The 22,648-nt window shown below is 41.4% G+C and overlaps 2 protein-coding genes across 5 annotated transcripts in view; both read left to right on the top strand.

The window, feature by feature from the left end:
* Window positions 1-19,623, top strand: part of RBBP5 (RB binding protein 5, histone lysine methyltransferase complex subunit) — a 36,649-nt gene extending 17,026 nt beyond the window's left edge. Inside the window, exons 5-14 of one of the 4 annotated variants that reach the window (XM_023186893.2) lie at window positions 857-1,019; window positions 3,149-3,258; window positions 4,561-4,680; window positions 4,768-4,921; window positions 5,020-5,091; window positions 5,718-5,835; window positions 8,489-8,558; window positions 8,973-9,202; window positions 10,800-10,877; window positions 16,947-19,623. In XM_023186893.2, coding sequence (XP_023042661.1) covers window positions 857-1,019; window positions 3,149-3,258; window positions 4,561-4,680; window positions 4,768-4,921; window positions 5,020-5,091; window positions 5,718-5,835; window positions 8,489-8,558; window positions 8,973-9,202; window positions 10,800-10,877; window positions 16,947-16,972 — 1,141 coding nt within the window. In that variant the 3' untranslated portion in view covers window positions 16,973-19,623. Of the gene's footprint in view, window positions 1-856; window positions 1,020-3,148; window positions 3,259-4,560; window positions 4,681-4,767; window positions 4,922-5,019; window positions 5,092-5,717; window positions 5,836-8,488; window positions 8,559-8,972; window positions 9,203-10,799; window positions 10,992-16,943 lie in introns of all 4 variants that reach the window. The other 3 variants (XM_023186892.2, XM_023186891.2, XM_023186890.2) reach the window with 3 other exon arrangements.
* Window positions 19,624-19,778: 155 nt separating this feature from the next.
* Window positions 19,779-22,648, top strand: TMEM81 (transmembrane protein 81). Its single transcript, XM_023186894.2, has 2 exons — window positions 19,779-20,559; window positions 21,358-22,648. The coding sequence occupies exon 2, from the start codon at window positions 21,456-21,458 to the stop codon at window positions 22,221-22,223; it is 768 nt and encodes a 255-aa protein (XP_023042662.1). The 5' UTR covers window positions 19,779-20,559; window positions 21,358-21,455; the 3' UTR covers window positions 22,224-22,648.

Here is a 22,648-nt window from a genome sequence, read left to right as displayed (position 1 = left end):
TTTTTTTTTTTTTTGAGACAAGGTCCTGCTCTGTCACCCAGGCTGGAGTGCAGTGGCGTGATCTGGCTCACTGCAACCTCTGCCTCCCGGGTTCAAGATTCTCCTGCCTCAGCCTCTCGGGTAGCTGGGGCTGCAGGCGCGTGCCACCATGCCCAGCTAATTTTTGTATTTTTAGTAGAGATGGAGTTTCCCCATGTTGGCCACGTTGGTCTCTAACTCCTGACCTCGTGATCTGCCTGCCTTGGCCTCCCAAAGTACTGGGATTACAGGCGTGAGCCACTGCACCTGGCCCTGAATACTTTTTTTTTAAATTTAAATTTTTTTAAAAAAAAATTTTAATTTTTATTTTTTTGCGACGGAGTCTTGCTGCGATGCCCCGGCTGGAGTGCAATGGCGCAGTCCCGGCTTACTGCACCCTCCTCCTCCTGTTTTCAAGCGATTCTCCTGCCTCAGCCTCCCGAGTAGCTGGGATTACAGGCATAGGCACCACATCTGGGTAAGTTTTTGTATTTTTAGTAGTGATGCAGTTTCACCGTGTTGGCCAGGCTGGTCTCAAACTCCTGACCTCAAGTGATCTGCCCGCCTCAGCCTCCCAAAGTGCTGGGATTACAGGTGTGAGCCACTGCACCGGTCTCTTATTTTTTTTTTAAATGATTATGTGTTATTTCATCAAGACTAATTTTACTCCGAATTTTCCCTGTTATTTGATCTGTGGATTTTATGCTTTTTCACTGTTTCAAATTTGCTTGGGCTGGGCAAGTTGATGAGGGTATGGACAGGGATCAGGGAAAAGGACAGGGAATCAGCTTGCTGATACCAAAGCAACAGCCAACGTACTGTTCGTATTTTTAAACAGGAACAAGGTTCTCGTGTGTCCCATGAAATCTGCTCCTGTCATGTTGACCCTTTCAGATTCCAAACATGTTGTTCTGCCGGTGGATGATGACTCTGATTTGAACGTTGTGGCATCTTTTGATAGGCGAGGGGAATATATTTATACAGGAAACGCAAAAGGCAAGGTAAGCCTAAAAGCCGGCAAATCAGGCATCTTGTACACTGGCTCATTTAATGTTTACTTGTTTTGTTTCCTTTGAAAATTTTTTTATTCTTGGACTAAGCACAGTTCCTTCCTGCAGCAAATGTAGTCTAATTTTCCTCCATCGCTTAACAATAATTTTTGATCTTTGGATTTAGAGTGATAGAGATTATTTGACCTAGAAAAGCATGGAAGGACCTTTACTGGATGCTAGTAATGAAGGGCCATTATGAAATTATAAAATTTCAGTGTCATGTTATCAACTGGAACACTGCTGATCAAAATGTCTTAATATCTGGTTTTATAAAAGATTGTATAATTCAGGCCAACTTAACTTACAGTACTGAGACTTACTCTTCTTTTTCCTTCTTGTTAAACTTCTGACCTTGCCTTTTGGAATGTGTAGGCCCTTTTCTCTGGAATACATTGCAGAAAGTGTTTCTTCTGTGGAATAAGAAGTCAGGTCAGGTGACCTTTAAAGGTTCTTTTCATGCTTAGAGTAGTTCCACTGGGCATCTTGATTTATTTTTATTTTTATTTTTTGACTGGGGCACATGGGCTAGTATAATTTCATGGCTATTTTAGACAGGCAATTTTTGCTTTTTTTTTTTTTTTCTTTCTGAGATGGAGGCTTACTCTGTTGCCCAGGCTGGAGTGCAGTGCATGATCTCGGCTCACTGCAACCTCCACCTCCTGGGTTCAAGCGATTCTCCTGCCTCAGCCTCTTGAGTAGCTGGGATTACTCCTGACTTTAAGTGATCTGTCCATCTCAGCCTCCCAAAGTGCTTTGATTACAGGTGTGAGCCACTGCACCCGGCCTTAGAAAGGCATTTTTTTTTTTTAAGACGGAGTTTCGCTCTTGTTGCCCAGGCTGGAGTGCAATGGCATGATCTCGGCTCACCGCAACCTCTGCCTCCTGGCCTGAAGCGATTCTCTGCCTCAGACTCCCAAGTAGCTGGGATTACAGGCATTCACCACCATGCCTGGCTAATTTTGTATTTTTAGTAGAGATGGGATTTCTCCATGTTGATCAGGCTGGTCTTAAACTCCCGACCTCAGGTGATCAGCTTGCCTTGGCCTCCTAAAGTGCTGGGATTATAGGTGTGAGCCACCGCTCCTGGCCTAGAAAGGCAATTTTTAAGAAATTGTGATAAAATACACACAGTGTAAATGTTACCATTTCAGCCATATTTAACTGTACAGTTCAGTGGTATTAATGTACATTCACTCTGTTGTGCAGTGATCACCATCCATCTTTAGAAATCTTTTCATCTTGTAAAACTGGAATTCTGTACCTGTTGAATCATAATTTCCCATTCCCTGCTCTCTGCCAGCCCCTAGAAACACCCTTTGACCTTCTCTTTTTAAGAATTTGACTACTCCAAGTACCTCATATCGTATTTGCCCTTTTGTGACTGGCTTATTTCACTTAGTTTAATGTCCTCAAGTTTCATCCATGTTGTAGCATGTGTCAGAATTTTCCTCCTTTTCGAGGCTCAATAATACTCCATTTTATGTATATACCACTTTTGTTTATATGGCTTATCTGTCAGTGGATAGTTGGGTTGTACTATATTTTGGCTGTTGTGAATAATGCTAAACATAATATTTTAAGAATAAACTGGCCAGGCGTGGTGGCTCATGCCTGTAATCCCAGCACTTTGGGAGGCTGAGGTGGGCGGATCACCTGAGGTTGGGAGTTTGAGACCAGCCTGACCAACATGGATAAACCCCGCCTCTACTAAAAATACAAAATTAGCCAGGCGTAGTGGCGCATGCCTGTAATCCCAGCTACTCAGGAGGCTGAGGCAGGAGAATCTCTTGAACCCAGGAGGCAGAGGTTGCGGTGAGCTCAGATTGCACCATTGCACTCTAGCCTGGGTAACAAGAGTGAAACTCCGTCTCAAAAAAAAAAAAGAAAAACAAAAAATAGATTAAGACCTTGTCTTATTTAAGAAGGCAAAACAGCAATACCAGCTAATCAGGTTAAATATATGGAATAGAGATATTTGCATTTTTACCCAGTCTTTATGCAGTATTAGAAACAAGCCAAATGTAATTACTGTTAGTTATCGGAACACTTACTTTTCTCCCCCCTCCTTTAAACTTTAGATTTTGGTCCTAAAAACAGATTCTCAGGATCTTGTTGCTTCCTTCAGAGTAACAACTGGAACAAGCAATACCACGGCCATTAAGTCAATTGAGTTTGCCCGGAAGGGGAGGTGAGTGAAATCTTACCTTTTTAGGGACAGTTTTAAGAGTGAGTAGATTGCAAAAATACATGGAAATTTGCAGTTTTCATGTATATTAAGCTTTTTTATAAAAGTACTTAAGGTTTTTAGAAACTTACAATATCTGGTTTTTGAGTTCATAACATTTCCTGCAGTAGTTACATCTTCTTTATCTGGAGGTTATCAGGTGGTTACTTTACAGAAAAATAAGTAAGTGGTCAGTGCTTAGAACCAAAATGCCTGGCATATACTAAGCACTGGGTATATAATAACTGTTATTATCATCAGAACTGATGTCATCAAATTCACATTGTAACTGAATACAGCCTATTTACCCTTTTAATTTTGGATGTTATTCTGGTAAGGTTGGTTACCTAGTTAGAAGTCATAGAATATATCAACAGAAATAGGAAATAGGTTGTCAGTAAGAGGTAATAGTCCTCCTATTTTGTTTAGGAACACCCATACATGACTTAGAGCAGGGGTCCCCAACCCCTGGGCCACGGACCAGTATTGGCCTATTAGGAACTATGCCGCACAGCTGGAGGTGAACATTACCACCTGACCTCTGCCTCCTGTCAGATCAGCAGCAGCATTAGATTCTCACAGGAGCACGGACCCTATTTTGAACTGCACATGTGAGGGATCTAGGTTGTATGCTCCTTATGCGAATCTAATGCCTGATGATCTGAGGTGGAACAGTTTCATCCTGAAACCATAGCCCTCATGCCATCCTGGTCCGTGGAAAAATTGTCTTCCACAAAACCAGTCTGGTGCCAAAAACGTTGGAGATAGCTGACTTAGAGGATATTAATGTTCAGAATTCTCTTGAATTAAGAAAAGGTTACAGTCAGTGAAGTCTGTAAGAAGGTGATGAAATAACTAATATTTTATACAGATTTTTAAGATTTTCAATGTCATTACAGTAAAAATGACAAAATGACATATTACCTCATTTAGAAGAATATATTGTATGTAAAACAGACCAGAGAAATGAAGTATTTATATCCATTTCACTGTAAACTTGTGAATTTAGTAAGCTGGTTTCAGTAGAGAGGTCTTGGAACTTAGTTAATACTGACAGTTTGTATATTTTGGGTTTAGGGATACACAAGAAGTATAAAACATACCCCCACTTCAAATTACATTTTGGTTAGGGAGATGACAAGTAGATATATAAATATTCTAGTCTATTAGATTTTTCCTCAGTTCTTCCCCAGTTTATTAGTCGTCTTGTAGTACTAAGGAACAGATTTCTGACCTCTGGTGTTGATATTTTTATCCTTCCTGTAGTTGCTTTTTAATTAACACAGCAGATCGAATAATCAGAGTTTATGATGGCAGAGAAATCTTAACATGTGGAAGAGATGGAGAGCCTGAACCTATGCAGAAATTGCAGGATTTGGTGAATAGGTATGTATCACAGCCTAGAAGAATATGTGATCATTCATGACCTGGGCTTGAGTTCCAGCTCTCCTTGGTACTTTCCTTGTCCTTTAGGACCCCGTGGAAGAAATGTTGTTTCTCTGGAGATGGGGAATACATCGTGGCAGGTTCTGCGCGGCAGCACGCCCTGTACATCTGGGAGAAGAGCATTGGCAACCTGGTGAAGATTCTCCATGGGACGAGAGGAGAACTCCTCTTGGATGTAGCTGTGAGTACATTAGGACATTGCTCTTGTTAGTCACATAATCCAAAAAATCTGGAATCTGTTCTTAACAACCTATTTTTCTTTCCTTCACTAAAACTTAGTGGCATCCTGTTCGACCCATCATAGCATCCATCTCCAGTGGAGTGGTATCTATCTGGGCACAGAATCAAGTAGTAAGTATTCTATTTTACTTGCTTTGAAACTAGATACCCCTTCTTTTTATCAAAGAACTTTATACATGGGAAGCTAAAAATTACCTTATTTATTTTCTTTTGCGTATGATTCTCACAACCTAAATTACATAGGTTCAGTGCATCTAGTTGCACTTTATTTTGGTGGGAAGGTCTTGGTCCCAAGTTGGTTTTCTGGCTCTTTTTAGGGAGAAGCTCTAGTGAACTTTCTGTTGCATTTTTCTATTATTTATTTGAGATACATTTTTCTTTTGCTTTTCTTACTTTCAGCTCAGTTTCTGTTTTATATCTTAATTTTACTTTGATCACCTTTAAATTACATTTGTAATCAGTGTACTTACAAGAAAATTTAACATTTTATCTCAAAATTCCTAAAATGAGCAAAGAAGGCAGTGACTCAAAAGAGCTACAGTTAAAAACTTAGAACGTTTAAGATAGAAAATACCTAAGCTAGTAAAACTTACAGATACCCATCTTTTTCTTATCTGCCAAATTTAATCTAAGAATTGTGAATTCCTTTCATGCTCAGATCTTTGATTTTATCATTAATGTGTAGATTACAGATTATTGCTTTCACGTATAGTTAAGTAGTATATTTTGTCGTATAGGAAAACTGGAGTGCATTTGCACCAGACTTCAAAGAATTGGATGAAAATGTAGAATATGAAGAAAGGGAATCAGAGTTTGATATTGAAGATGAAGATAAGAGTGAGCCTGAGCAGACAGGTAATATTTCTCAATTGCAGACAGGATTTCCTAAAGGGAAAATGATTGCTTTACTTAATATTCTTCATTTGTGTTGTAAATTTATTTCAGCACTTCATCTAAAATGTCCCCTTTCCACCCCACTTTTTTTTTTTTTTGAGACAGTTTCACTCTTGTCGCCCAGGCTGGATGCAGTGGTGTGATCTTGGCTGACTGCAACCTCTGCCTTCTGGGTTCAAGCAATTCTCCTGCCTCATCCTCCCGAGTAGCTGGGATTACAGGTGCTTGCCACCATGCCCAGTGAATTTTTTGTATTTTTAGTAGAGACGGAGTTTCACCATGTTGACCAGGCTGGTCTGGAACTCCTGACCTCAGGTGATCCACCCGCCTTGGCCGGTAATGTCTGCTGGCATTACAGACATGAGCCACTGTGCCTGGCCTATGAACCTGGCCTTCTTTTTTCTTTAAGCTTACACAATCTCCATGGTATTTGGAGAGCCCTAATTTATAAGGTGTTAACTAAGGGCTTATATGGATATTCCCAGGGCTCAAGCAGCTCTTTTAACATATCATTGTGTATTTCCTGATTAATTGCAGATGACTGAGGACATACATGCAGGACCTAGCAAAGAACTCACCATGCTAAGAGTGCTCAGCTTTTCCCGTGTATTCTGTCACTATCGGGAGAACCCGCTCCCGATGTTTAATGTGGATTCTTTTCTATTTCCTAAGTGTCTCGGCTGGGTTGAGAAATAAAGGGAAAGAGCACAAAGAGAGAGAAATTTAAAGCTGGTTGTCCGGGGGAGACATCACATGTCGGCAGAATCCGTGATGTTCCCCGAGCCGTAAAACCAGCAAGTTTTTATTAGCAGTTTTCAAAAGGGGAGGTAGTGCACGAATAGGGTGTGGGTCACAGAGATCACATACTTCACAAGGTAATAAAATATCACAAAGCAAACGGAGGCAGGGTGAGATCACAGGACCACCAGATGAGGTGAAATTGAGGTGAAATTAAAATTGCTAATGAAGTTTCCCCTACGCATCGTCATTGATAACATCTCAGGAAACAGGGTTTGAGAGCAGATAACCTGTCTGACCACAATTTGTTAGGTGGGAATTTTTCTCATCCTAATAAGCCTGGGAGCGCTATAGGAGACCGGGGCTTATTTCATCCCTTTGGCTTCGACCATAAAAGACGTGGACTGGACGCCTTAAAAGGGGCCGTCTATAGGCCTACCTTCAGGGTGCATTCTCTTTCTCAGGGATGTTCATTGCTGAGAAAAAGAATTTAGCGATACTTCTCCTATTTGCTCATGAAAGAGGAGAAATACAGCTCTGTTCCGTCCGGCCCACCGGCGGCCAGTTCAAAGTTACCTCTCTTGTTACCTGAACATTGCTGTTATCCTGTTTTTTTTTTTAAGATGCCCCAGATTTCATATTGTTCAAACACACATGCTCTACAAACAATTTGTGCAGTTGATACAATCACGGGGTCCTGAGGCGACGACATTCATCCTCCTCAGTTTACAAAGATGATGGGATTAAGAGATTAAAGTAAAGACAGTCATAGGAAATCACAAAGATACTCATTGGGGAAGTGATAAGTGTCCATGAAATCTTCACAATTTATGTTCAGAGATTACAGTAAAGACAGGTGTAAGAAATTATAAAAGTATTAATTTGGGGAACTAATAAATGTCCATGAAATCTTCACAATTTATGTTCTTCTGCCTCGGCTTCAGCCAGTCCCTCCGTTCAGGGTCCCTGACTTCCAACAACATCACTCCTTTGTCAGTAAGAGAAGGGTCAAGAGCCTGAGCTCTGAAGTCAGACTGCCTTGGGCAAAATACTACTTAAACTGAATTTCCTCATCTGTAAAATAGGGATAATAATAGTACCTGCTTTTTAGGGTTGTGGGGAGTAAGTGAAATAATTTATGTAAAGCACTTAGTATATATGCCTAGGCCATAATAAGCACTAAGATGTTAATTTCCATTATGATTATGACTGATTTTATCTATGCTGAATTTCTAGATAGGAGCTCCTTAAGAATAAAGATTTGACGTTTTATCTAACACAGGGCTTTATAACATAGTAAGGTTTGTGCGGGTGAATGCTTAGGATGCTCAGTTGGCACTGCCAGTGAGTAATTAATGCCACAGATTATTGACTCCTGAGACACTTGATGGTGCCAGGAATCAGGGGATTGGGAATGAGGTTGGTTCTCTAGTTTGAAAGTGCTGGTCCTCACTTTTGTGATATTAGATAACTTGCATGATGTGTTTTAGGAGGACCTCCAGGGAAGCAGAATGTTCTAGATTCTAGGGTAACCTTCTGTCAGACCTTCCCAGATTTCCACATCAATTGTTCCTCCTTCCCATATCCTGAGCACATTACACATACCATCACTGTATTAAATGGAAACTATGTGTCTCCCCAGTTAGACTCTGAACCTTTTACTGAAGAGCTGTTCCCAACTATTTCTGGGTCATTGCACTATTTTCAGTGCCTAGCATAGGGTGGAAATTCAGCACATATTTGTTAAATGATTAAGTGAAGTGAACTGTTTGATTTTCCTCCTTTCTCTGGAACTTCAGCTTATGAAAACCTTGAAGCTGCAAATAAAAAGCAGTTTTTCACTTCTCAAACATCTCCTGTGTTTCTGTCTTGTCAGGGGCTGATGCTGCAGAAGATGAGGAAGTGGATGTCACCAGCGTGGACCCTATTGCTGCCTTCTGTAGCAGGTGAGCTGGCCCGGAAGGCTGGGCACCTTGGCTACTGCTGCTCCTGGTCTCTGGGGGAGTACTCCACAGTTCCCCGGCCTATCCCTTCAGTCCTATCTGCTTATTAGCTAAAAGAGATAACTCGTTTGGTGTACAAGAAATCCAATGTAGCCTTTCTTCTCTAGTCCTATTTTCCCTTCACTTCTCCCTGATAGAGAATTTTAAGGAACCACAATAATTTATTTATCCTGTTTATCTTTATCACCAATTTTATCAATTACATTGTCTGATTCTCTTTTATTCATCTTGGCTTTCTTAAAGTTCTAGATCCATACCTGTTGCTTATGCTTAATATAGGTGATAGAGGAAGGGCTCATGGTTTAAGCAACTATCTCCTCTTTTTTCCAATCCCTTGTCTGATCCTGCTCCAAATAGTGATGAAGAGCTGGAAGATTCAAAGGCTCTATTGTATTTACCCATTGCCCCTGAGGTAGAAGACCCAGAAGAAAATCCTTACGGCCCCCCACCGGATGCAGTCCAAACCTCCTTGATGGATGAAGGGGCTAGTTCAGAGAAGAAGAGGCAGTCCTCAGCAGATGGGTCCCAGCCACCTAAGAAGAAGCCCAAAACAACCAATATAGAACTTCAAGGAGTACCAAATGATGGTAAGAGCTGCATCTTCTCCCTCTGGCCTGACAGATGCCGCTCTCTGCTCCCCAGCTCAATCTGGTAATTTCCTGTTTCAGCGATTTTACCTTAGAGGAATTTTCCCATGAGTCTATTTTATAGTGCTTTACAACTTTATAATGATTGCATTTGTGTTCACTTCTCTCTTAAAATGGAGAAATTCTGCCCTTCAGTACTTTGCCTAAGATGCTGCACTTTAATTCTGCTGACAGCTGGCTCAGAGTTTATTACACCATTCTTCTTTCAAATTTTTCCCCATAGAGTGGTTTTATTAGATGTAAAGTACTAGTTAGACTTGGACAATCATTTCATCCTTCCTGCCACCTTTTACAGTCTGACCTGGGAATCCTTTATTATCATGTCTTGGGTTAGGTAGGGGTGGATGGGGGTGTGCATTTACTATTGAGCATCCTCCTTCCTCTTCTATGTTTTTTTCTTTTTTTTTTTTGAGACAGGGTCTTGCTCTGTTGCCCAGGCTGCAGTGGAGTGGTGTGATCTTGGTTCACTGAAACCTCCACCTCCCAGGTTCAATCAATTCTTCTGCCTCAGCCTTCTGAGTAGCGGGGACTACAGGCATGCACCACCATGCCTGGCTAATTTTCGTATTTTTAGTAGAGATGGGGTTTTGCCGTTTTGGCCAGGCTGGTCTCAAACTCCGGACCTCAAGTGATCCACCTGCCTCGGCCTCCCAAAGTGCTGGGATTACAGGTGTGAACCACCGCACCCGGCCCTTCCTCTTCTCTTTTAGCTAACTGCAGATCACATTTTGCAACTACATATTTTCCTGATGTTACTGATTTCTGTGTCTACTCTGTTTCAGACACTCTTTGGTATATATACCATTGCTGACTTTTACATCAACCCTGCAAGTTGTTTTACCTGCTTTTTAAAGGAGAAAATTTAGGCTGAGGTTACGTGTAAGAGGTTCTGTAACTTGCCTAAAGTCTCACAGGAAGTGGTGGAGTCAGGATTCTCATTCTAGTCTCTCTAATTCCAAAGCCCATTCTCTTTCTGCTCTCACATGCCTCTCTGTGTATGTGTGTGTGCGTGTATGTGTGTTCCTTCTTCTGGCTTGGTTTGATAGTATCAGTGCATCTTTCAGCTACTTGTTCAATTTAGAGTTACCGTGACTTGGCATGAACATGTAAGCCAGGGGTGTCCAATCTTTTGACTTCCCTGGGCCACATTGGAAGAATAATTGTCTTGGGCCACATATAAAATATACTAACAGTAATGATAGCTGATGAGATTTTAAAATTTGCAAAAAATCTTATAATGTTTTAAGAAAATTTATGAATTTGTGTTGGGCCACATTCAAAGCTGTCCTGGGCCGCAGGTAACCTGTGGGCCACAGATTGCACAAGCTTGATATAAGCCATGTGTGCCTTTTGACCAAGCAACTATCTCTCATTTAATGGCCACTATTTTGTAGTTACACAAATAAGACAGACTTTTCTCTTTATAATTATTAATTGATCCGGGACACAAAGCAACATTCTTTGCTCAACAAAGTTGTGGTTGGGGCGATGGGACTGGTGTCATGTGGATTCCTTTCCATGCCTGTCTGTCCTGCAGAAGTCCATCCACTACTGGGTGTGAAGGGGGATGGCAAATCCAAGAAGAAGCAAGCAGGCCGGCCTAAAGGATCAAAAGGTAAAGAGAAAGATTCTCCATTTAAACCGAAACTCTACAAAGGGGACAGAGGTTTACCTCTGGAAGGATCAGCGAAGGGTAAAGTGCAGGCGGAACTCAGCCAGCCCTTGACAGGTAAGGACACATTGGGAGCACTGTCTGGCTTGCTTCGTGGCCTTGCTTTGTATAGCCCTTGACTATATTTAACTGCAACATTTTTCCCCCTCCCTTCCTACCTTTTTCCCAGCAGCAGATAATCTCTGAATTTTAAGCTGCTGCTAAGGGCAGGCTAAACCAGATTTAATTCAGTGGCTCTTAACCTTGGGTCTGTAAATAGTTTTGAAGAAGTCTACATTCCCCTGATGTTATATGCAAAATATTATGTGAATATTTTTCTGGGGAATAAGTCCATGGCTTTCATCAGATTCCTGTAGGAATTCATGACCCAAAAAAGGGTAAGAATCCCTGGCTTAATTCATTTCTTCATCCCTATTTGCTCTTAGGTTTTTTGTTTGTTTTGTCTCAAATGAAAGAGCCAGACAAGTAGCCAGAAATACAAGCTTGTTTTATATAGTTCTTGACTGGTTCACTGTAGCATCTTTTCTCTCCCTCTCCAGATTGTTCAAATCCCACAGGTAGTGCTCTCTCTCTCTTAGTAGTCCAGAAGCAATAATGAAATTGTTAGTAGTACCAACATGTTAAGGAAGAAGATGGGGTTTGTTTTGGTTTTTAATTTTTTTCCAGTATCTGAAAACAGGAGGAAATGACCAAAAAGACAGAAACTACAGTATCTGTGTAGCATCTTAACACCTAAGCCTTTTGATACATAATATTTGAGTTTTCTCACTTTTAGATTACTGAGGGATTTTTATTGGGGGACAGTAAACAATTTCTGTTTCTTACCAAATATTTGTGAGCCTAGACTAATTGGTCTCTTGTTTAGAAAATGTTAATCAAATTAGAATCCATTTCTGTGTAAACATTGGGCTTTGGAAATTTTTTTTTTTGCTTTATATAGAAGCACTGCTTTAGTTAATACAGTATTCTCAATTTTTTTGTAGCTAGTTGGTAGACTCAAAGATGGATTGATAATGTGTCAGTGGTTGTGTTCAGGCTCCCCCTGACTTTAAAATTTTAATCTGAATGTGTTCAAATGTGATAAGGACTAGAGTGCAAAACAGAATTCTTTGTTTAATTTATAACTTACGTGATTTAATCATTGTCTGTAAACATGAATTCTCTTACAGAGAAGCTGAAATAGACTCAGTTATTCATCATTTTGAGTATTCTACCTCAAGTTTACTAGATTTTAGACTTTAGTTTTTGATAGCTCAACACCATACCACTGAGTACCAATATTTTTTTCCCAACAATATTTATGGTGGTGCACTGATGGTTACCACCTCCACATTCAACCCACCTAAGGCTGTGTTTGTGAATATATACATATAATGCTGTGTGTGTGTATTTTCTTTTTTGAGACGGAGTTTCACTCTTGTCCCCAGGCTGAATTGCAGGGACGCGATCTCAGCTCACTGCAACCTCTGCCTCCGGGTTCAAGTGATTCTCTTGCCTCAGCTTCCCGAGTAGCTGGGATTACAGGTGTGCGCCACCATGCTTGGCTAATTTTGTATTTTTTTAGTAGAGATGAGGTTTCACTATGTTGGTCAGGCTGATCTTGAACTCCTGACCTCAAGTGATCCACCCGCCTCGGCCTCCCAGAGTACTGCGATTACAGGCGTGAGCCATCACTCCCGGCATGTTTGTATATATTGTAAAGTAGCCTGGAGCAGTCATGTGGGCATTGCCAACAAAGATTGCAGATTGACTAGATGTAAATAAAAACAGTCCTTCCAAATCCACTTCTTGCACACGCTGATGCCACTACAGAAGAAATGCAATTTAAAGTTTAAATAGATTTCCCTGGCCCGAAGAGCTAAAATGTTTTAAGAGTGATTTAAAATGTGGCCAAACATAATTAATTAAAAGACTTCAGGATAGTCTTATAGCTTCTTAAAACCTGTCTATCCCTAATCATGTGCTTTTCAAAAGGAAATGTATGGTAAATAAGGCTTACACCTGTAATTCTAGCACTTTGGGAGGTTGAGGCGGGAGGATTTCTTGAGCCCAGGAGTTCAAGACCAGCCTGGGCAACAGACTCCATCTATGTAAAAGGCAACCAACCAAACAAGAAAAAACCTTGAGCTGGGTGCAGTGGCTCATGTCTGTAATGCCAGCACTTTGAGAGGCCAAGACAGGAGGATTGCTTGAGCCCAGGAGTTTGAGACCAGCCTGGGAAACAAAATAATCAAAAAATTAGCCAGGCGTGGTGGTGCACACCTGTGGCCCACCTAGTAACATAGGAAGCTGAGGCAGGAGGATCGCTTGAGCCCAGGAGTTTGATATTGCCATGAGCTATGATCACGTCGCTGCACTCCAGCCTGGGCAACAGAGGGAGACCCTGTCTCAAACAAAAATAAAATCAGCCAGGTGCAATGACTCGTGCCTGTAATCCCAGCACTTTGGGAGGCTGAGGCAGTCAGAATGCTTGAGCCCAGGAATTCCAGACAAGCCTGAGCAACATAGTGAGACCCTGTCTCTACAAAAGAAAAAAATTAAAAAAAACCCAAAAACCTCAAAGGGGCATTGAGGTATAGTTCCAAGACTTCCACAGAAGGATTACACCTGCCTTTATTGACCAGCTGCAGTGTGGTTTGGATCTTTGTGGAGGTTGAAAATTTTGGGGAGAGTGATGATATTGGATATCACAGATAATTCCATCAAAAGTCTGTTTTAGGGCAACCTGTCATGTTTTTATATGGGATTGTTTGGGTGCGGGAAGGGCTTCATCCAGTAACGTGGTCGTCTTGGAGGGCCCTGAGCAGGCTGTTAGATTGGTACCTGCTGCTGATTTGCATGTGGCCTATCATGACCACGGAGGGAAGCTCTGGCATTTGGATCTCATATTCTTCCATACCTTGGAGATTTTCAGTAAAAGCCACTATATAGTCATTGTAGATTTCCCACCAGGTATTAAGAAAGGAAATCTGATCCAAAACTTCTGAGGCCAAACCATCTTCAAAAATCACTCCAGTCTGAGGGTTGTATGTGTAGATTCCAGGTTTTGGCCCCCTGCCCTATAGACAACTTCTGCATTTGAGCCAAATCATTCAAAGGCAGGATTATAGTCGTAGGCTGTGTTACTACCCAAGTTAGATGAATGACAACTGTTTGTTAATATCTGTAGTTGACCAGTTATGGTAGAAACTGTTCCTTAAACTGATTAGCCCTAACAAAGCTACCATAGTCTATTGTCTGTTTTAACAGGAGAATATGCATTTCAAGGGAAAATTGGCAGACAGACCACTCTAGAGATAATCTGGCCATCTGGAATCTGGGGCTATAGAAAAATTCTTTCCTGTCAAATAGCTTGTCAGTGTTGGCTAGCACTAGAGGGCCCACATTCATGCGAACATTTTTCTGTGTGAGTGAGGACCCAAAGTGAAGCTTGGTGAGGGTAACCCTGAGCTTGGGACTTTTTGGAAGGACAAGGCTAACATAGTCTGCACTATCTATCAAATGCTTCTTAGTTACTTTAAATACTCTCCAGAGGACAGTCCTGAGACCAGAAACTTGAGATGTGAGCAGAATCACCAGCTTCCTAGTGGTCTGTGATTGCTCAAGGATTGCCCAAGAGGTAGGGCTCCTTGACAGTAAACATCAGTAGTAAAGTGGGACAAAGGTGTGGTCGGTTACATACGTGTTCTAAAGGCCTCATGGGATGGTAGACTTGAAGGGGTTGGTGCACACCTGGGTCTGTTGGAGATGGCAAGGGCCAAAGTGAGCAGAGGTGACACTTCTGGGAGTGGACAGGCACCATGCAGATTTCCCTGTCTTGGGCTGCGCTACACCACTGCCCTGGTGCCAACCCATCACCCCAGGGCTCTGAACCACCTCCAAGTCACTTAACTGAATCTGGATTTTTTTTTTAATGCTTGGTAGTTTTGTTTTCCTTTTTTCTCTTTTTCTCTCCCCTCCCTCCCTCCTTTCCTTCTTTTCTTTCCTTTCCTTGTGAAGACTAATTTATGAATTCCTGCTAGAATCAGGGTAGTCTTTCTCACTCTATGAGATGTTATTAGCTAACCAAGGTAGGGTTTGAAATCTTGATTCAGTGTTCTCTTAGGCCGACCTCGATTGGGCTGCTACTGGAAAGTACCAATAATAGCTGGTCATTTTGAGCTGAATTTTCCTACCTATTACATTCCTGGAGATTTCCTTTATGTTGCAGCTAAATAATATGTTTCCTTGGGGGCAGTTGCTGCGTCAGGTCTTTAAATTGGCTGGAGTCTTCTGTCTTGCTATTTCTGTGTATCTTATCTTGCTCATAGTACTGCTTGCTCTGGTTTTGATTTGTTGCCGGATGCCTCAACAAGCTTTTGTTTGGTTTGGTTTTTATTTATTTATTTTGTGTATTCAGAAGAACAAGGATGGTATAGAAACATGAGCTGCCCTCAGCTAACCAGTGTAAGGCAGCTCCTTAGTCATCTTGAGTGCCCATTACTAATGCTGTTGATTAGTGATCAAACCACTTTCTCCTATTATGATTTAGATTTAAAATGGCAATGTTGTATTCATTTTTAAACGATTACAACTAAATTGGTCAGGGTACCTGTGGGAATAGTTGGTGAAAATTGCCTTAAAGTAGTTAAGGCATGATATTGAGTCTTGTGGAGTGGATTTTTCTATCTCAGGAGGTTTTTTAAAAATCAATGCGGCCGGGTGCAGTGGCTCACGCTTGTAATCCCAGCACTTTGGGAGGCTGAGGCGGGCAGATCACTTGAGGACAAGAGTTCAAGACCAGCCTGGCCAACATGGTGAAACCCCATCTCTACTAAAAATACAAAACAATTAGCCGGGTATGGTGGTGGGCGCCTATAATCCCAGCTACTCAGGAGGCTGAGGCAGGAGAATCGTTGGAACCCAGGAGGCGGAGGTTGCAGTGAGCTGAGATCACGCCATTGCAATCCAGCCTGGGCAACAACAGTGAAATTCTGTCTAAAAAAAAAAAAAAATCAATGCAAGGAATTCATTGTGATTTATGTTGAGAGAGATCTGAAAAACCGGTGCTAAGTAAGCTTTTAATCTGACTGAACTATGAAAAGTTTAAATTTGATTTTTAGCAGCATAACATTCAGTAGAAAGTTTGTATCTCATTGTAACTTCAGTGTGTTCTCAGGCACATGTGAATATATTTTTATTGTCAGTTTTCATTTGTGCAGGAACTTTAAAAATCAAAGTTATATAAATGGATACTTTTGTTTCATAATTTGGGCGATTATTTTTTAACCATTTTACCTTCAGGTGCTCTCTGCCATTCCAAATGACACCTGGGAGGATTTTTTTCACCTTCTTCTCTTTTTACACTTCCTAGTTAATATTTCACAGCAGCTCATTAAAGGATGTCTCTCAGAGGTTGAGCAGCTTCTTGGAATAATCAGGGAAGTGTTCATTTCATTTTACTATTCAGGATATTATTTATCAATCATCGTTCGTGTGTAGTAATGTGGACAGTAGCTCTCATGAACATTTCACCGTATTTGGGATTCTAAGGTGATAAGTATGTCACTTAAGGAACTGTGGTGCTGGGAGAAGGGTTTCCTGTTCACTTGTTAATCATTTAGTGACTAATCAATCTTTAAATATATGAAGGGTTGAAAGGTGTGGTACCCTAAAATTTCTTCTCCTCTACTTACTGCACTTTTTGGAATGTTAAACATTATTTATTAGCACCTTAGAGCATGGTTAGCAGCTTAGAAAAAATGTAGAACTCTGATCATTTTGCTTTTCCCCCCACCCTTTGGGACAGTACTGAGGAAAGTATTGGGGTGGGGGGTTTTGGATTTGGATTGTTTTGTTCAATAAAGAGTAATTGGGAGTTGGAGTTGGTTATGACTTTTCTTAAAAAGGGGAAATTTCTTGGTCCATGTGTGCTTGTAATGCATCATCCAGCATTCAGTATTTCTGTTCTTACAAGTAACTGGTCTAAATTGAAGCTAAAAGAAATCTTTTTGTGTCTAATCTCTTTAGCAGGAGGAGCAATCTCAGAACTGTTATGAAGATCTTTGAAGTTCTTCATTCTTTCCCACTTTGCCATCATGTGGCCTCTGGACACTGTGGTCAGTCATTTGAAAATTGACTTTAATTTAAAACAAAGGCGTGTGCCTCCCACCCAGGAGGTGGGAGGGTGAATTTTATGTTTAAATGAAGAAGTGAATTATGGAAGAAGAGTATACGACCTTCCCTTCCCTTTCAAGCATAAGTCCAAATAGACTCTCAGGAATGAAGATTTGTGAAGACATCAGATAGGAATTTTGACTCATTTAAACTTTGATGCCTAGTTACGTTGCTGGAGAAAAAATACCTGTGTTTTGCTCATCTAACTGTATTGTACCCAGCGTCATTTTGACCTGTCATTTCCTATCTCCCATTTGCCTTCTGTCCTCAATGCATGTCCTCGAGTGACTTATCTGAAATTTTGCTACCGGTATCCTAGGAAAACTTTTGTTGCATACTCTCATTTTAAACTTCTCCTCTCCCCTAATACCTCCTATATTTCCATATTGTGTGCAAAGGATGGGCAGAAAAGAAAGTGCTTGAAAGATTTCGAATTTTCAGAAAGGGAACAATGAAGGCCCTCTCTTCCTCCCATACCACATTTTGCCCAAGAAGCCGGGCTGTAACAATTCAGGGTGTTCCCTTGTTTTCCTCTCATTGCATGTTTCCCTCCAATCTTGGTTCATTGTCATTAATCATGGTTTTTGAAGATAGCTAGTTTTATCCATCTCCAGCAATGAATCATCAATAGTTTATATTGCTTTACCTGTGCTGGCTTCCAGAGATGGAAACAAACCCAGGTGTCTCTCAACAAGCTACTTTTTTACTGGGTTGGGGGAATCTATGCAAGGAGTAAAGTAAAACCATCCAGAATCAAAGCAGCAAACCACATAGTTCAAATCAAAGATCAAGGTGAATTTTTTGTATCACTGCCTGTGGAAATCTAGCCTCATCAGTCATTGCGTTTTTTCCCTTCCTGTACCTGTGCTCCTTTTTCTTACTGTGTTTTCAGTCACTTCCTTTCTGTGAAAGGTTGCTTAGCTTTTTTTTTTTTTTTGACATTTGTTGTTCTTTATATAAAAATAGCAGATTGGATAGATGTGTACGTTTGATGTTTGAAATTCTCTGAAAATCCCATTGGGAAACCAGGTGTGAAAAGGGCTCAGTAGCTTCTCTGAGTGGCGTTTTTAGCTGACCGGAAGTGCTTAACCTGGATTGTCTTTTTTTATCAGTATTTTAAAAGGAGAATTTAAATACTGTGCTTACTGTGAAATATATCAGTTGGTGAGCCGGGCGCTGTGGGTCACGCCTGTAATCCCAGCACTTTGGGAGGCTGAGGCGGGTGGATCACCTGAGGTCAGGAGTTCGAGACCAGGCTGGCCAACATGGTGAAAGCCCGTATCTATTAAAAGACAAAAATTAGCTGGGCGTGGTGGCACATGCCTATAATCCCAGCTACACCGGAGGCTGAGTCACGAGAATCACTTGAACCTGGGAGGCAGAAGTTGCAGTGAGTGGAGATCACACCACTGCCCTCCAGCCGGGATGACAGAATGAGACTCCATCTCAAAAAAAAAAAAAAAAAAAAGAAATATATCAGATATGTCAGTTGGTGGATGCTCCTATAGGTAACCAAACACATTGATTACCTTTTAGATTTTAGGATAGAAATCAAAGTAGAGCACGTCAGTAAGAGCCTCTTTGTCTCACTCCATCATTTGGAACCAGTATATTCAGTAGTCGAAGAAAGAGCTCTCCCTGAGTCAGTTGCAAAATGTCTATATTTTTAGATGCCGCTAATTTTTTCTTACTCGTTTTGAGACTGTCATGAGTTAGACCAGTGGTTGAGATGAGTAGGTGGCTCACTAGACATGTTTTTGTTTTGCAGACATTATATGCATTCCAGTCCTCTGCACTATACACTGCAGCAGTGTGCAAAGTATGGGACTTAGAGGGTTTCTGCCATATTTTCCATGTGTGAAGTAGCTTGGTTTCCTCTGCCTGTGCATTTGGATGTTTGTGCTATGTCCACCTCCTAAACTGGCTACTGAGAAAATCATCTTCAGCCCTGTCAAATTGTCTCTGGCGGTAGCTCCTAATAATTATTTATGTTTTTGGAATTTTTTTTTCAACTTTTAAAACCTTCTATCCATTTCAATTTGAATTATTTGATTTGTACAGTATATGTATATTCTCTTCCTTTTTGTCATCCCTGCCCTGCCACCCCCAAAATTTGGTTTTAAAAATATTCTGGGCTGGGTGTGGTGGCTCACACCTGTAATCCCAGCACTTGGGGAGGCCGAGGCTATTGGATCATCTGAGGTCAGGTGTTTTGAGACCAGCCTGGCTAACATGGTGAAACCCCGTCTCTACTAAAAATACAAAAATTAGCTGGGCGTGGTGGCGGGCGCCTGTAATCCCAGCTACTTGGGAGGCTGAGGCAGGAGAATTGCTTGAACCCAGGAGGCGGAGGTTGCAGTGAGCCAAGATTGTGCCACTGCACTCCAGCCTGGGTGACAGAGCAAGACTCCATCTCAAAAAAAAAAAAAAAAAAAAAAAATTCTGTAGTTTTGTACAAGATGAGACTTAGCCTTGGGTACTTCTTGCTGAAGCTTTAATGCTTTGTAAATAAAATCGGATGTTTATTAAAGAACAGGTGTAGATGTTTATTTGTAAACACTGCTCACTTCTGGAACTTTCTGGCCACTTTGCTTTAGTACAAAGGAAAATGTGGTTTCCTGTGTTGATACTAGATCTTTCGGTGTGAAAAGATAGATCTGGATGGGGTAGGGAGTGGACATGTAGTCTAGATTTCTGCCTCTAGATGAGATTATAAATAAATGATGCAAGCAGAAAAGTTGTTGATCAAAAAGATCATCTAGTAATGATCTGTCTTCCAATTACTTAACTCAGTATGGTTTTGTAATTACTCTGAAGAGGCCGTAGGACTAGGCATTCTGGAGGTTACAAAAATGCATGCTAGGAAGTTCCTGCCTTCCAAGGATCTTTCTTCAAGTCTACGTAAGTACGGTTACATTCTTATTAGCCTTTTTGTTGTTGTTGAATGAAGTAGCTTTAAAATTAAATGCTCATTGTCTCCTAAAGATAAAATGTTTCACAAAGTCTATGTAAGTCTTTGATTTTAATGTCAAATTTGAGGGTCTACTTATTAATCTTCTATGTGATTGAGAACTCCATCTTTGACATCATAGCTGTTTCATAGCAACCTTGACCTAAGTGAATGATGAGTTCTGTTCTGTAGGGTAAAGGGAGTAGGCCAAGCATCAGGGAGCATCACGTATCCTCTCACTCAAAATATATCTTCGGTATCCTTGGGAAGGAAGAGTGCCTAAAAAGGGGAGAGGAGCTGCCTTTGACATAACCTTAAACATTCTGATTTGAAATGGTCATCTTGGCCCTTGTCTTTGTGAACTTCCATTTCTATTTAAAATACCTTACACATTGAACAGTGTTTTACACTTTACAAAATGTTCTCACGTACAGTATATCATTCGATGCTCTAAGTGACCTTCCTCAGATAGGCAAGGAGGTCTGAAGTTACAAAGGAGGAAACAGAAATTCAAGAAGGGTAAGTTACTTGCCTCCCAGTCCAGAGTTCTTAATCCTTTTTATAGGAGGTTTAGGAACATTGAAATAATTCAAGTTAATCTTCCTTTTTTTAGACTTTAGTATTTGTTTTTATTTGGTGACATTTAACTGGGGCTTTTGAAACCCTTAATTTAGATCCTGGTTTATAGAAGGGAAGGGTAAGGGTGAGGAAGAGCATAACTTCATTATGCATTTGAGGTAATTTGGAAATTTACTTCAGTTTCTGAAGTCTTTTCTTCTTTGTCTTCCCAAGAGGTGGATTTAAAGTCATTAAAAGAACACGAAAACGGCCAGTGCGGTGGCTCACGCCTGTAATCCCAGCACTTTGGGGGGCTGACGTGGGTGAATTGCTTGAGCTCAGGAGTTGGAGACAAGCCTCGACAACATGGTGAAACCCCATATCTACAAAAATAGAAAAATTAGCCAGGTGTGGTAGCCTGCACCTGTAATCCCAGCTACGTAGGAGGCTGAGGTGGCAGGATGACTTGAGCCTAGGAGGTTGAGGCTGCTATGAGCTGTGATCATGTCACTGCACCCCAGCCTGGGTTGACAGAGTGAGGCCCTGTCTCAAAAAAAAAAAAAAAAAAAAAAAAAAAAAAACAATGAAAAGAATGAAGACTGGTAAGGTGGTTATTTTATTAACAACGGTAGATAGTAAAGCAACACCATTATGTTTTTTTCCTGCCTTGTGGCATCTGTTTATAAGAACTGGACTTTTATTTATTAAGTTGTGTTGTTTTATTGACAATACATGCATCGTTATCTTTTGACTTTGAAGGATATCTCATGTCAAAGGAATCAAGTTATGATTTGTGGAGGATTCAGCTGGAATAGCTTGTGGGTGCTGGCTAAGGGTGGCAAAATGCCTACCGAGACATGAAGATTTTGGCCACTAGTTTTGCCCTTGGGAGCCTGGGGTTGGCCTTCTACCTGCCTTTGGTGGTGACTACACCTAAAACACTGGCCATCCCTGAGAAGCTGCAGGAAGCTGTGGGGAAAGTTATCATCAGTGCTACAACCTGTACGGTCACCTGTGGCCTTGGCTATAAGGAGGAGACCGTCTGTGAGGTGGGCCCTGATGGAGTGAGAAGGAAATGTCAGACTCAGCGCTTGGAATGTCTGACCAACTGGATCTGTGGGATGCTCCATTTCACCATTCTCATTGGCAAGGAATTTGAGCTTAGCTGTCTGAGTTCAGACGTCCTGGAGATTGGACAGGAAGCTTTCCGGTTCACCTGGAGACTTGCTCGAGGTATCATCTCCACTGACGATGAGGTCTTCAAACCCTTCCGAGCCAACTCTCACTTTGTGAAGTTTAAATATGCTCAGGAGTATGACTCTGGGACATACCGATGTGATGTGCAGCTATTAAAAAACTTGAGACTTGTCAAGAGGCTCTATTTTGGGCTGAGGGTTCTTCCTCCTAACTTGGTGAACCTGAATTTCCATCAGTCACTTACTGAAGATCAGAAGTTAGTAGATGAGGGATTGGAAGTTAATCTGGACAGCTACTCCAAGCCTCCCCACCCAAAGTGGAAAAAGAAGGTGGCGTCAGCCTTGGGGATAGGAATTGCCAGTGGAGTGGTTGGTGGTGTGTTAGTGAGGATTGTCCTCTGTGTGCTGAGGGGGGGCCTGCAGCAGTGACAGCCTCAAGAACGTAACAGCCTTGCTCCTGAAGATCTGGCTGCCCAGGAAGCCAAGCTAGCTTTTTAGGGGAGTGTTCTGGCTGCTGGTAGTGGATCAGCTTAGAGGGAAGGCTCCCACGGCCAAAAGAATGAGTGGGAGAAATGGAGGGGACAACCTTCTGGGAGCTATGGGCAGTAATCTAACTTCCTTATGTCCCATGGATCTCTTCCTGATTGTCCCTGCCCATTGGGTACCCAGGAAACTGCAAGCATTGCCTGTGTTCCTGGAAGAGTTCAAAGAAGCTTGCATTCATTTTCTACCCTTTATAACTTGGATGCCTCCCCGCCTCCATTTCCCCTCTTCTGAGCTATGTATTCATGTAGAGGGATGTATTCAGATTTTCTAATGAACATTTTTTTCTTCAATAAAAGTAATTCACGGTA

This window comes from Piliocolobus tephrosceles, chromosome 1 (assembly GCF_002776525.5).
Source record: "Piliocolobus tephrosceles isolate RC106 chromosome 1, ASM277652v3, whole genome shotgun sequence".
Lineage (NCBI taxonomy): Eukaryota > Metazoa > Chordata > Mammalia > Primates > Cercopithecidae > Piliocolobus > Piliocolobus tephrosceles.
Note: the sequence above shows the minus strand (reverse complement) of the source record. Positions and strands in the feature narration are given on the sequence as shown.